We start from the raw sequence: 15,666 nt of genomic DNA, 5'->3' as shown, positions 1-15,666 counted from the left end.
TATGAATGTCCTCTTGCTATTTTCAGATGATATATACGTGTGTAAAGTTTGTGAAGGCAGGAGGAAAAAAGCTTCCGCGATCACCGTCTCCTCTCCGTTCCTCCAAGCCCCGCCCCCTCCCTGAAAATAATGAGTGACAGGCTGATAGTGACCCGATAGAAACTTTATTATTCACTTAATCACTGAGATATAATGAAGCTAATTTAATCTCATACATTCATGGGATTTATGTAACAGTAAGACAGAGAATGTAAGTGTGCACCCACATGCACTATTTTAGTTGTTATATGCTGTTGTAAATACTCCTGTTGTCTGCTGTGTTCAGACTCAAGTGCGATGCCACATTCAGGACATTCAGTGTCCTTTCTTTAACAGAAGGCCGTAGCTAGAAGCTGCAGCTAGACTGCAGGAGCATTAGCTTTTTTGTTTTTGAGAATGGAACAACTTCACACACAGATATAGGGAGGCTAGACCTATACAATTAATTTATTTTGGTTTATAAATTAATGTCAAGACATTTATGTTATTGATTTCTGAAGCACTTTCTAAATAATAAAAAGAGAGTTCATATGTACTATTTACTGCATGTATGCATTGATGAAAAATAAGCCATGTGCAGTAATATAGAAAATTGAGGATGCAACGCATTGGTATGAATCGTGATGCATCGGGATATCGAATTGAATCGAATCGTTGACAGGATAATCGTAATCGAATCGTGAGACCAGTGAAGATGCACAGCCCTAGTTCCAATCATATGTTTTACATTTGGATTGAAAACATTTTAGTTGGACCTCAACGCCAACTTTACACGGGGAAGCGGCAAAGTGCCATTTTTGTGCAGCCAGTGGGCGCTTCTTTTCAATTCTGTCATGAAGCTTGCCGCAAAAATATAATGCGAAATATTCATCGTCCCTTCTTGCTTTGTTTATGTCCATTTTGTTTAGTAAAGACAGAAAGCCATTTTAATCTTTAATGTAGAGCAACGCCTCAAAGGACTCTGATTGGTTGCAGGAACTCTTGCGCTGCATTTGGCGCTAAATGATTATTTGGCCGCACTTTGCAGCAGATTTAAAATAGCTTTGCCCAGATTGTCCTCCACAGCTTTCCGTAGACATCTATTTCTCTCGGTGTGAATTCAGTGTACCAGCTCTCTGCCACCTGGGGAGCTTCATACTGTTTCCCCCTATTATCTTTTATAAGAAATGTGGTTACCATTCATTAAAGCTACAATCAACATACGAAGCCTAACCCAACAAGCAAGATAACCTAAAAACAAAAAAACCTCTAGCCAGCCTGCTCCCTTTTCTCACTTTGATTGGACAATAGGACTTTAATCGTGGAAAAACTTGGTGAAATTCATGTACTTAAATGTAGGATTCTGAAGCATTTTCATAATAAGCCATAGTCCCAAACTATAACGAAAAACTCAATCATTTGAATTTGTCTGAGAAGTGATGTAGCATGCATCAGCTGCTATCACAATATGTTGTTATACAAGTTTATTTAGGCTTTATACATATGTTATGTGTTGTTATGGTTGCAGTCAATGGATCCTAATGGACTCATGTAAATGTGTTGCACTGAGTGTGGAGACGTTGTGGGGTCCCTCCTCAGTGCCTCTTCCTAACAGTGTGGGCGGGGGGCCACATGGACCTCTTATTGCCAAGCAGAGTGTGAAAAATGCTTTCCAACAGAGACCTACTTTAGATAGAACCTGGATTACTGAGGAAGGTTAAGCTGTTTGAAGAATTCTTTCAAACTGGAGGCTTATTTGAATTGCATAAGCAGTCCTAGCTGTGAAGTCAGTCCTCCCATTTAGTGTGTCACTTCCTGTAAGCACTTGTATTCGTCTCAGAGGTCAGATTGGTTTAGTGTGTGACATGAACAATGTGTGTTCTCACCTGCCAATGAGTGTGCCCGCAAAACACACACATACACAGTGTTCTGTCCTATTCATTGAGCAGATGTCTGTGTTTGTGGAGCCTACGTATACAAGAGGCCTTGTCTCTCCTCGGCATCACAACATAATCAGGACTGTTCTACCTCTACCAAGACTACTAACCTACAGTGGCATTTCTGAAGTTATTATTCTTTAAACATGCTTTTTGTTTTGGACTTTGTGAAACGAGGGTTTTTATAATGTGTTGTACTGTTGTAGACCAAATGATCTGTCGATTCATCTCGAGAATAATTGGCATTATAATTGATAGTGAAAATGTTTATTACAGCCAACAGTGCGAAACCCCAAAAATGATACTAGAAGTGATCATTTTGGCAAAACATTTCAGAATCAATATCAAAAACTATTCCTCTGGAAATAGAGACTGCCAAATGTGAGGATGTGCATTTTAGGGTATTGTACTAAAGGAAGCTTCTTAAGACGTCTTATTGATTATATGTTCACAATCTCCAATAATGTGTGTTTTCTTTCTTACAGCCAGAGATACAGCCTGGTGTCCATGCGTCCAGTAATCATGATGCCTGCCATGGCCGTGTACCTGAGCCTCTTCACGCTGGGTGAGTACAAGATCAGTTTAGTCTCTGCCTGTTACGAGTGCGTTAATATCTCATTTAGGCCAAGACTACCTGAAAAAGGACGTTTTGGTTGGGCGAAACTATCTGCTGATTGTGGTTTTCTCATATACTTCATTCATAGTATATTTGTAAGTTTTCCAATAAAATATAATTGCACTTTATCTACCTGACTATCATTATTTACAAGGCCCAGTTACTGACTCTTACTGAAAAATGCTGATAATAAATGCCGGGAATTTAATTGTAGGCTCCAGACAAAATGATTCATAGCATCACACGACAGAAAGTGTTAAATGGTTGCCTGATCAAAGATAAAATAGATTTTATAAGGACAAAAAGAGAAATCGAATATAATTTATAATATTGAATTATAATAATGTATTAAAAATAAATAAATAATAGGGAATATTACCCACCCCTAAAAAGTAATGTTTCTACATTTTCAAACCTTAACAGTGCAACAGCTCCTGTAGAACAGAAATATTTGAAGCAGCAATATCGTTTTTTATTCAAACCCCCCTCGTGTGTCATGCCAATTCCTCAGCAACAGTGTAGAATGTAAAACGTGTTCATTATTACTGAAGCCGGTGTGAATGCCTCAATCCCTGTCATATATCTGTTGTTGTTGTTTTTGTAGACTAACAGCCAAAGGAAATCCTCACAGACTCATACTCTCCCCACACATTGTCATTAGGTCTAATCCATCATTATTTCATGCACGCTAATCACAGGATTGAGCAGTAACGCGCAGGTGTTTGTACTGGATTGTGTTTACTTCAGGGAACAGGAAGTGAAGGTTTTAAGAGAGAATGAAACTCTCCCTGCTAAAGTTGACATCTCCTTTCAGTCCAGTCAAGATGACGGGGTGGTTGGGCTATAATGATAATGATAATCCTTAAAACAAGGTTGTGTCTTCCTGGTCGAATGTACTTATTGTAAGTCGCTTTGGATAAAAGCGTCAGCTAAATGCAATGTAATGTAATAATAAATATTTTACACATTAATGCAGGACACACTCCAGGTGAGCTCGGTGAGACCAACACAATAAGCATTAAAAGGCCTGTAATGATATATATTATACAAAAGTATTTATTGTTGTGAGTGGTGCTAGTGGGAGCAAACCTCAGTAGGTCTACCTGTTTGTTTGCTAATTCTTACATTTGCAAATAAAAAAAGAGAAATAAAAAACGTTGTATTATTGCTAAGATGTTTTTACACTTTGCTGAGCAGAATTCTATAAAGGAAACATATTTAGGAAATAAAAAAAGATGACGTTCATAAAGCAAGGGAATTAGCATTTTCAACTGGCCATTTTCTCGAAATTCACAAAAAATGTGCAATGTAATTCAGGGCTCGTCATTATAAATGGCCGGGTGTCCCGGAAGCACTCTTTAAACCCTCCGGGCCAACTGAACACACTTTCCACTTGCCCGCTTGGGTTCAGTCAAAAATATTGCTTATTTTCCTGTGGTACTAGTATTTTGTCATGGAGTTTTGTGAAATTGTTTAATTAATTACCGCTACAACATAACGTTTTGTGAGGCGGATGTCATAATTGGATGAAATACAACCGGTAACCTGCCAAACGCCGGCCAAAAAAAGAATGCTCCTGGGCCAGTGTAATTGGATATAAACTTGGCCAATTTTCTCTTTCCCTTTAAGGTCACCGTGGTTCATTCCACTGAGGTGTGAGCGGAAACCACACCGTTTCAAGTCTTTAAGGATGAGTTTAATGACATTCTAAATAATTATTCCTCAATTCTGCCAACAAATCCTAAGAAACAAAAACGATAACACAACAATACCGTCCCAATCTGTGGCTCCCAGGCCCAGGCCCCCCAGTTGTTGAAAAATATTTCATAAATATATACTGTCTGTATACTTGTTTTTACAAGGCTAAAACGATCCTTAAACAGGTTGACTCATTTTTAACATACTGATGGATATAGTGCATTTCTTGGGAAATATTTTCTATGGAAGACTTAGTGCACAAGTGGGTATTTGAGGCAATGTATTTAGGGTTGGGTCAAAATATAATACAGTATGTAGGAACACATGTTTTAATAGTTTTTCGACAGGCACACAGGATACATATATAACAGGTTTTGTGCATCGCAGTGTGGAGATTTGTTGCACACTGTATCAGTTTTAGCAGCAGGTCAGCTCTGTCCCTCTCACCATTTATAAGCTCTGTGGTCATGCAAACCCGGCTTTATTAGGTCAGCTTGTAGGATTTGGAAACTGTGAGAATCTGGGGTATTTGTGGAATGTGTAGTAAATGATGGGCTACTGACAGCAGCACTGAATCCGAGGCAGAATGGGCCCTCGCAGGGTTAATTGGTGACTGAGGGGCCACACACACTCACACAAAGTGCCCAGCCACTGTTAAATGTGCTTTGTTTAACTGTATTTGTGCGTTTCAGTGTTTTGTTTTCTCAGGAGACTTAACGGTGATTCTAAAAAGTTAAGTTCTTCTCTTAAACTTTGGCCACACACACACTTAGAAATGGAGACTGATTAAGGATTTGGCCTTTCCTAACTTGCGTACACACCAGTGGCGGATTTAGAATTGTAGGAGATCCGGGGCTTAGCCCAGGAGTTGTTGGGGGGTTGCAGGGGTAAAGTGCTATTTTTTACAAGTGGGGGGTGGACCGAACATCCTTTAGGGCAGAGGTCTTCAACAGGGGGTCCGCGACCCCCAGGGGATCCGCGCAGGTACTGCAGGGGGGTCGCAAAATCGTTGGCTGATTAGATAATTTTTTATATTTCTTACATTTTTTTTTTTTTTCCACATTTTTTCCCCCCACAAATTTAAATGTCTTTAAATGCACTTTAACATGAATCCAACATATTGTAGCAAATGGAGAAATGGAGGCAGAAGACGTTATCTTTCAGTCAGCAATGCACGCATTCAGCTACACACAGTAGCTATCTCAAGCTAGGCACCGGTTCACTCACAGCAGGAGACTACCCCGGACCTGTCCCACCAGGCCTCCTGTACACAAAGGGGAGGACCCGCCCCTATCGCTGCTGTGCCAATCACGAGGCCGCATGACACACGCTGGCTCTGTCAGGTTCCCCGTGATTGGCCGACAGCCTATTCAGTCCCCAGTTTACTAAGGACCCAGACACAAGGATGCACGCTGCGATATTATTGAGAAGACCATACCTTTGGATCGTTTTGTAACTCGACCAAAAAAATCCACAAGCACAAGAGAGATACCATCCACCTACCTCAGAAACCACCAGTGAACATGCAAGTGGCGAGGCGGAACCTGCTGCTGATGTAGCAGCTAATAATGGTTAGTGCAAACGAGAGAAGACCCGAAAATATGCAGATAATTATCTGAAGTTTGGTTTTACCTTTAAGGAGACAGGTGGCATTGAATTTCCAATGTGTGTCATTTGCTCTACTGTTCTTTCAAATGAATCTATGAAGCCATCAAAGCTGCAGCGTCACTTGGAGACAACACACAGCCACTTAAAAGACAAACCTGTTGAATACTTCCAAGCTAGCCTCAAATCCCGCCAAGGTCAACAGATATTGATCAGAAAATCAGCCAAAGTTGGTGAGCTAGCTTTGAAATGCTCTTATCAAATTGCTCTTCGGATTGCCCAGAAGAAACAGCCATACACACTTGTAGAGGATTTAATATTGCCTTCAGCAACCGATATGTTTAAAACAATGTATGGGAATGATATTGACATTAACAAACTGAAAACCATTCCAGTGTCGGACACAACCATAGCTCGCCGTATAGACGAGATGGCATCTGATGTGAGATAGAGATAGAGAAGCTGAGGTTGGCAGTAGCATTTGCATTACAATTAGACAAGTCAACAGATGTGTCTAAGGACGCCCAGCTTCTGGCGTTTGTGCGCTTTGTCGATGATAAGGAAATGCAGGAGGAATTTTTGTTTTGTAAGTACCTCCCTCAACGCACAACTTGTTCTGAAATCTTCAAAGTGATTGATATTTTTTTCAGAGATAATGACATTCCGTGGACAAAATGTATTGCGCTGTGCACTGACGGTGCAAGAGCCATGGCTGGTTTAAAAAGTGGAATAATCGCGCTTGTAAGGGATGTGTCTCCGCAAGTGATTTGGACGCACTGCATGCTACACAGGGAGTCACTTGTTGCCAAAGATATGAGCGCTGAATTGGCAGATGTCATGGACTCGGTAGTGAAAGTAGTCAATCTAGTCAAGAAGAGCGCATTGCAAACGCGTCTCTTCTCTAATCTCTGTGCTGCTGAGGGGAGAAGAACACACTGCGCTACTGTACCATTCCGAGGTTCGATGGCTTTCACGTGGAACAGTGTTGTCACTTGTGTTGGAATTGCGCAAGTCTATTCGGGAGTTTTTACTTCTCCAAAAGCGCACAGAGCTGGCTGCACTTTTCAGTGACAATGTTTGGGTCACCAAACTTGCCTATCTTGCTGATGTTTTCGCTGAGCTGAACAAACTGAACAGTTCAATGCAAGGCCCCAATACACATGCCATTCATCTGTATGACAAAATGGAAGGCTTTCTAAAAAAAATCAAAAGATGGAGGGAGCGCATCGGGGAGGAAATATTTTCCATGTTTCCATCGGTGGGTGAGCTGGGAGATTCGCGCAATTCTTGCGCATTTGGAGGCGCTCGAGGGACAATTTGGGCACTACTTTTCTGAGGCTGACTCCTGGCGCAGGGACAAGACATGGATACCGTTTCCATTCACAGACAACGCAGCAGACGGCACACGCCTGACAGTGACAGAGTAGGATCAGCTAATCGAACTATCCACGGACAGTACGTTCAGACACATATATGACACAAAACCACTCACCCAGTTCTGGATCTCTTGCCAGAAAGACTTTCCGCAATTGGCAGGAAAAGCTATGATGAGCCTTTTGCCCTTTGCAACAACCTATCTTTGCGAAAGTGGATTTTCCTCACTCACTTACTTGAAAAACAAATACAGGTCAAGGCTGCAGCCTGAGGCTGATATGACCCTCTGCCTGACAACCTCCATCCGTCCAAGGTTAGATAAGCTGTGTGCTACTCATCAGGGTCAGACATCTCACTAATGTGGGAGTACGTGTGCCATCCACAGATGGTTTGAGGATTCACTGTCCCTTCTACATGTATGTTTAAAGTTAAAATCTGTGAATTATTTGAATAGCTCAGTGTTGTGTGCAAGATGTATGTTTATAAATGGCAGTGGCATGGTCACCCTGTACCTTGCACTAATTTAAAGTTAAAACTTGAATCTGTGAATTATTTTAATAGCTCTGTGTTCCGTGCAAGATGTATGTTTATAAATGGCAGTGGCACGGCCACCTTGCACATGTTTAAAATAAAAACATGAATATATTAACCTGTGTAATATTTGAATAGCTTAGTATTGAATGTACAATAACAGAGTAGCTATGTTTATACACGGCACTAGGCCAATTGTATGCCATACATATAGTAGGGGGGTCCCTGCTCCAGCTCTCCATCAGTTTGGGGGTCCCTGGCCTGAAAAACATTGAATACCCCTGCTTTAGGGGGGTCGTCACCTCCTCTAGGGGGGTCCGGGGGCATGCTCCCCCGGGAAGATATTTGTTTACATATTGAAGTTAAAAACATCAATCTGGTGTCTTAAAAGTAGACTGAGGTATGAAGGGTTAATGTTACATCTTAGGATCATTTTTAGTCATGTTCTGTATACATACTAACATATAAGGGTATACTTAGTGTGGGTACTCCATGTTTACTATCTATAACATTAAGGCTGCGGCCCCACGAGGACGAAAACGGCTAAACGCATAGGATTAACGCAAACGCAATCGCAAACGGCTTCCGTCCACATGCAATAATTATCCGGATAGTGTCTGCCCACACGAGACCGCTCCGTTTAGCTCCAACCGCTGGAGAAGCTGCAGTACATATGCAGGAGCCTCTACGTGGCGCTGTAACTTCCTCCACAAAAGCAGCGAAGAAGCATGGTTGTCATGGTTGCCCTTCTGTTTATTCTCCGCGGTGGGGGCCGAGGGAACCGGGCAGAGTTTTTCGCCAGTCAGCGTGTATTAAAGTTGAAAATCTTCCGGACAAAATTATAAAAGTGCCGGTCAAAGGTCTTCTTTGTTATTTATTGAGCTTTAAAACAAATGAATAACGACTCTATATAATATAATGATAAAATACACAGAGCCTCTCTTTTTCCTCCCTCTCTTCGGACAGCGCCAGTGTCTGTCTCATGCAGCAGCTCATCCAGTAATCAGTGACCCGGCCGACTGTAAAAATAAACATATTTATAACTAGTTTAGGGAGTTTGAGAGGTAATTAAAATAGCTAAGGGTGATGATCTGACTTGAAGTGTGTGTTTTGCTGCAGCGGGAGGAGCTGCAGGTGAGCAGAGCTGCGTGTCTCCGTCCTGTCAGATTAGAGAAAGATAAATAATCTGAATTCAGGGTGCAGTTTACTTTGACGTGGGGGTGAGCAGCAGAGGTGGGGAGAGGCGGGGCTATTGCCTCATCATTATTGCTGTAGATGTTGCACAAACAACTGTAGCATGGTCAATAGCGTCCGGAGCACGATAGCAACTCTGCGATCCGCCATTGTTGTTGTTGTTGGTGGCGAAACACTTCAGCACTGGCGCGGGGTAAGCGGAGGTGAGCAGAAGAGGTGGGGAGAGGCGGGGCTATTGCGCAATCACTATCAGTGATCTGAAAATATCCGTATAGGGCGCACACACGGAGCTGTTTGACCCCCCAGAGAGTAGCGTATGCATTTATATCCACCTTGGGACCCGTTGTCGTTTCCTCAGTCGTTTAGTGCCATATTCGGTCGTCCTCGTGTGGCCGAACGGTCTATATGACACTAAACAGTAACGCAAACGACCAAATTCGTCCTCGTGGGGCCGCAGCCTAACATTACATCACCCTGTTTCACTTCTTACTCAGTCAGCCAACTGTCAGAGTGCAGCTATCACCATTCGATTCACAAACCTGAAACATCATCCATTTCTTCACTGCTGGTGATGACATTGTTGTCAGCTGCTGATACTGCTGCTGCTGCAGCTTGTGGCGCCTGCTTCGATGACAATAACTTTCTAATATCCATAACTGTATAGGCTATTAGCTTAAAACTCGTCAGGCACTAGGAAGGATCACTTCTTCTTCAGGGCAGGGAAGGCTACGCAGTATGCAGGCTAATGTCCCGCAGCGGCTGCCTCTCTGGTGGACTCCGGTACTGCACATTACTCCCGAGACATTTTCAACAAAACAATATTTATTTAAAAAAAAAAAATGTTTAAGTGAAACATCCGGGGCTTTTCAGAAAACATCCGGGGCTTGAGCCCAAGTAGCCACCCCCTAGCGCCGCCACTGGTACACACAGGTATTTGGGTCAGTCTCTATGGTAATAATTAACTGTACTCATGTGTGGGGGGGCGGGGCACTGCCAACTGAGCTTTGGCTTTTGTCCTGCTCTACATTTTAATGAATGAATGGATCAAGGAGTGAATGAATATGTTAGACTACCATGAATGAAATGCAACTGCGTTTCCCTATAACATTCTTCAGCCTTCCCTTTACATGTTCACATCAATTGTGCAAATACATACAAGTTTTGTCAATGGAGGCTTAACCGATCAAATAGTGCAGCAAAGAACAAACAATGAAAACAGTATTTTAGATTGTTGAGTGCTGTATGAAATGCCTTTATGTTGCACTGATGGAACTACAGCTGTGGAAATGTACAATATTTTCAATGCAAGCTGAGTTAGGCTACACACAACTCCGTCTCTCAATGTATTTACACCAACTTCATCAGGCAACAGCCCATTGATAAGATACAAGAAACAAAACAAGGATCTATGAGCTCATTATCAGCGCTGACTTCCAAATGTAAAATCCCTTGGCATATTTACATTCCTGCCTCTTCCTCCACTGCGTTGCACTTCCAACAGAAGTGTTGTATTACTAATCCACTGTACTGCTAGTGTGTGTACAAGCAGAACTCGAGTGTGAAATGCGTATACCTCTCTGACACCTGGAATGTTTCCTCTAATGAATAACATTTTCCATGTTCCTGCATTCCTGCCATAGTGCCGCACAGGAGAAAGAGATGCCCCAGGGTGTGTTTACCTGTGACTCTCCCCCTTTGGGTATTTGCTTTCTGTGCATGTGTCTATGTTACATTGCCACATGTACTCTAATCACACACTGGTAAACCAGCTGGTGTCACAACAGTTACACTTTTTGTGTCCATAAGGCACATGTGTCGGGTTGTTTGAAATATTTCCACCAGCTCAGTGTTTCAGCACATACTGTAGAGTGAACTTGGGCAAGTCGCCTACTGTAGGTATATAAACGGTAGTATATTAAGCAAACAATTGCAGCATTTTTTATTTGAATGTTTGTATCCATCTGAGAGAATAACATAATCCGAGATTAAGAAGGAGGGTTACCTAATTAGCCCACTGCTAAAGTGCCTAGATGACATAAAGGCCTGGATGGCGTGCAATTTCCTTAAACTCAATGAAGGAAAAACAGAAGTAATGGTTTTTGGTAGCACCACTGACACCACTTCTGTAGACCTGGGTCCCTTGAATCAGTACACCAAGCTCACCGTTACGAACCTTGGTATTAAAATGGACCGTGAACTCAAACTTGAGTCAGATTGAGCTTTTATCACCTGAGGCAGCTAGCGAAAGTAAAACCTTTTCTCTCCAGACAGCAGTTTGAGACAGTAATCCATGCCTTTGTCACCACCCGGCTGGACTACTGTAACTCTCTCTACATGGGGGTCAGTGGGTCCTTGCTCGCACGACTGCAGCGGGTGCAAAATGCTGCAGCAAGGCTCTTAACTGGCACACGGAAGTTTGACGACATTTCCCCTGTTTTAGCTTCTCTCCACTGGCTGCCAATTTATTTTAGGATCCATTTTAAAATTATTTTATTTACTTTTAAATCCCTAAATGGCATGACCCCACCATACCTTGCTGAGCTGCTACAGCACTACACGCCGAACCGCCCTCTCAGGTCAGCGGACCAACTGCTCCTGAATGTGCCTAAAACAAGGTCAAAGCTCAGAGGGGACCGTTGCTTCTCTGTTGCGGCTCCCAAACTGTGGAACGCTCTGCCCCTGGAGATCAGACAGGCCTCCACACGGCCTGCTTTTAAATCGCTTCTTAAAACCCACCTCTTCTCCTTAGCGTTTTAACATTTGGCGTTTCAACATCTTTTAGAGTGTTGCTTTTTTGCATTTAAATTGTTTTTTGTTTTTACTTGTACTTGTGTTATGGTGTGTGAGCTGAGCTGTGTTTTATCTATTTGCCTGTACAGCACTTTGGTCTGGAGGTTTAAAGTGCTTTATAAATAAAGTTGTATTGTATTGTATTGTAAGTAATGATCAATTTCCCCCCCTTCCAAAATCTTTCCAGAGTTCACAAATAGTTTATATCGTAGACACCTCTGCACAAACTTGTCGAAATCTGATGCCATCCTGTTAACTAAATACAGCACTATCAACTTAGCAGAACCAACTCTTTAGATAAGTTATTAGCAAGCATTAAGGGAGCCTGATTGTGAAGATAGCTACAAGTTAACGTTAGATCACAGCAGCCTCCTTCTGTGAACAGAATTAGATTCAGATAATGTTCTCCTGTATTTCATGTCATTTTGAAACAGACCGCACCGCACCGTTGTGACGAAAAGGGAGCTGAGCCAGAAGGCAAAGCTCTCTGTCTACCCGGCCATTTTCGTTCCTACCCTCACCTATGGTCAGGAAGGATGGGTCATGACCGAAAGAACGAGATCGCGGATACAAGCGTCCGAGATGGGTTTTCTCCGCAGGGTGGCTGGTGTCTCGCTTAGGGATAAGGTGAGAAGTTCGGTCATCAGGGAGGGACTCGGAGTTGAGCCGCTCCTCCTTCGCGTCGAAAGGAGCCAGTTTAGGTGGTTCGGGCACCTAGTTAGGATGCCACCTGGGCGCTTCCCTAGGGAGGTGTTCCAGGCACGTCCAGCTGGGAAGAGACCAAGGGGTAGACCTAGGACCAGGTGGAGGGATTATATGCTGGCCTGGGAGCTTCTTGGGATCCCCCAGTCAGAGCTGGTTGATGTCGCCAGGGAAAAGAAAGTTTGGGGCTCTCTGTTGGAACTGCTACCCCCGCGACCCAACCACGGATAAGCGGGAGAAGATGGATGGATGGACATTTGTACAATCAATCAATGATCTATTGAATAAATACAAATACAGTCATAAACAAAATCCTGAAAATAGTGACATCAGTATGTTACTGCATGCACCACTAAAGCAATACAATGCACACATGCAAGTGGAAACCAGGTAAAGGATGCTTGCTGCGGCCCACACAGAGAGGGGGACGAGCAACGCTCAGACCTCATGTCAGAAGCATCACATGTGACGTGTGTGCATAAAGGATGATTTGGCCTTGACATTTTCAACACAAAAACCAGTTTCTTCTGTTTCAGTACAGTCTGACAGATTGGAGTAAGCTTTTAGATGGAAAGCTTTTGTGAACAGCATACAACAAAGAAGCAACATTCCATGCTTGTGTGGTCTATTTCAAAACCAAACCTCAGTTGGTAAATAACTGAGGTTAAATTATGACTTCTGAGGGATGCATGCCTAGACAGAGTATCATGAGAGGATGTCTTTGCACTTCTGGATGATATAGCTAACCCCAGTGTGATTATTTGTGATCATGATCAGCCAGGGGAGCCAAAAGATTAAGATCGATTAATGTGGGTCTTTACATTAAGATATAGCATGAGATTTGGGTTTTTAATTGAAATAAATATTACATTACATTACATTGCATTTAGCTGACGCTTTTATCCAAAGTGACTTACAATAAGTGCATTCGACCAGGAAGACACAACCTTGAAGAAAACAGAATCATAAAGTACATCAGGTTTCATAGAGCCAAACATTTCAAGTGCTACTCAACTGGCTTTAGATAAGCCAGTCCTTTATTAGTATATAAGTGCTCTGTTAGCAGTTCTTTGTTAGTAATTCTATCGCTCGAAGTGGAGTCAAAAGAGATGAGTTTTCAGTCTGCGCCGGAAGGTGTATAAGCTTTCTGCTGTCCTGATTTCAATGGGGAGCTCATTCCACCATTTTGGAGCCAGGATAGCAAACCCACGTGTTTTTGCTGATGGGAACTTGGGTCCCCCTCGCAGTGCGGGTGCAGCGAGTCGTTTGGCTGATGCAGAGCGTAGAGCACGCGCTGGGGTGTACAGTTTAACCATGTCCTGGATGTAAGAAGGGCCAGATCCATTCGCAGCATGGTACGCAGGTACCATTGTCTTGAATGGATTCTAGCAGTTACCGGAAGCCATTGAAGTGAGCGGAGGAGCGGCGTGGTGTGGGAACATTTTGTAAGGTTGAAGACCAGACGAGCCGCTGCATTCTGGATGAGCTGCAGAGGTCGGATGGCACATGCACTCATGGAGGAATTAGATAATCTCCTCTCACACATCCCTGAAACTGGCCCTCCCACTGTACTTCTCGGAGACTTCAACCTCCAGACAGGGAAGATAGACGAACTAACATCTCTGTTAACCGCCTTTGCTTTCTCACTGTCTCCGTCCCCACCAACTCATAAAGCTGGCAGTGTCCTTGATCTCATATTCTCAAGTAACTGCACTACTTCTAACCTCTCTGTAAACCCGCTCCACACCTCCGATCACTTCTTCATTTCATTCTCTCTACCCCTTTCCAAACATAACAAACTAATCTCTTCTCATCCTGCACCTATCCGCCGTAACCTTCGTTCCCTCTCCCCCTCTACCTTTGCCTCATCGGTGCTCTCAGCCCTCCCTTCCTCTGACTCGTTCCAACTCCTACCTCCAAACTCTGCTGCAGAAACTCTCCTCTCTACTCTCTCATCCTCTCTAGACTCTCTCTGTCCTCTCACATCTCGGCAGGCTCGTCAGTCCCCTCCTGCTCCCTGGCTAAATGACGCACTGCGTGCTAATAGAACCGTCCTTCGGGCAGCAGAGCGGAAACGGTGGTAATCCAAACACCCTGACGACCTCCTAACCTATCAGGCTCTCCTCTCCTCGTTCTCTGCTTCGATCTCTCAGGCAAAAAGCACTTTCTTTCAAGATAAGATCCAATCTTCCTATTCCAATCCTAAAAAACTATTTTCCATCTTCTCCACCCTCTTGGACCCTCCCAAAGCCCCTTCCCCCTCCTGCCTTCTGTCAAGCAATTTTGTTAACCACTTTGAAAAAAGGTTGATGATATTCGCTCTTCTTTTTCTGACTCACCTTTACTCACCGCTGGGTCACCAGACCCACCGTTCACCCACACACTGACCTCCTTTTCCCCTCTCTCTCCAAGTGAGGTTCTTACCCTCATTACCTCTGCCCGCCCTACCACTTGTCCTCTGGACCCTATCCCTTCAAACCTCCTTCAGACTATCGCTCCTGATATTCTACCGTTTCTCACCCATTTCATCAACACTTCTCTAACTTCTGGTCACTTTCCAAACAGTCTCAAGGAGGCAAGAGTAAACCCTCTCCTAAAGAAACCCACGCTCAACCAGTCTGATGTTATAAACTACAGGCCTGTCTCTCTCCTCCCGTTCCTTTCTAAAACACTTGAACACGCTGTCTTTAAACAACTCTCCTGTTATCGCCATCAGAACAACCTTCTGGATCCGCACCAGTCTGGTTTCAAGGCAGGTCACTCAACAGAAACTGCCCTCCTTGCTGTCACTGAGGAACTGCACACTGCTAAAGCAGCCTCCCTCTCCTCTGTCATCATCCTGTTGGACCTGTCTGCTGCATTCAACACGGTGAACTATCAGATCCTCCTTCGCACTCTCCAAGAACTTGGAGTTTCAGGCTCTGCACTTTCCCTCCTCACCTCATACCTCAAAGACCGCACCTACAGGGTTACTTGGAGAGGGTCGGAGTCCGACCCTTGTCAATTAACTACAGGGGTCCCTCAGGGCTCTGTTCTTGGTACCCTCCTCTTCTCCTTGTACACAAACTCGCTCGGATCTGTCATTACCCCGCATGGTTTTTCATACCACTGCTATGCTGACGACACCCAATTAATTCTGTCCTTTCCCCGCTCAGAGACCCAGGTCGTCGCACGCATCTCTGCTTGTCTAGCTGACATCTC

The 15,666-nt window shown here is 43.6% G+C and overlaps 1 protein-coding gene across 2 annotated transcripts in view; it reads left to right on the top strand.

The window, feature by feature from the left end:
* lamb2l (laminin, beta 2-like) overlaps positions 1–15,666 on the top strand; it is an 89,891-nt gene that overhangs the window by 17,273 nt on the left and 56,952 nt on the right. For both annotated transcript variants that reach the window (XM_034087375.2, XM_034087376.2), the window contains exon 2: positions 2,441–2,520. In XM_034087375.2, coding sequence (XP_033943266.1) covers positions 2,463–2,520 — 58 coding nt within the window. In that variant the 5' untranslated portion in view covers positions 2,441–2,462. The remainder of the gene's footprint in view (positions 1–2,440; positions 2,521–15,666) is intronic.

This window comes from Pseudochaenichthys georgianus, chromosome 7 (assembly GCF_902827115.2).
Source record: "Pseudochaenichthys georgianus chromosome 7, fPseGeo1.2, whole genome shotgun sequence".
Taxonomy (NCBI): Eukaryota; Metazoa; Chordata; class Actinopteri; order Perciformes; family Channichthyidae; genus Pseudochaenichthys; species Pseudochaenichthys georgianus.
Note: the sequence above shows the minus strand (reverse complement) of the source record. Positions and strands in the feature narration are given on the sequence as shown.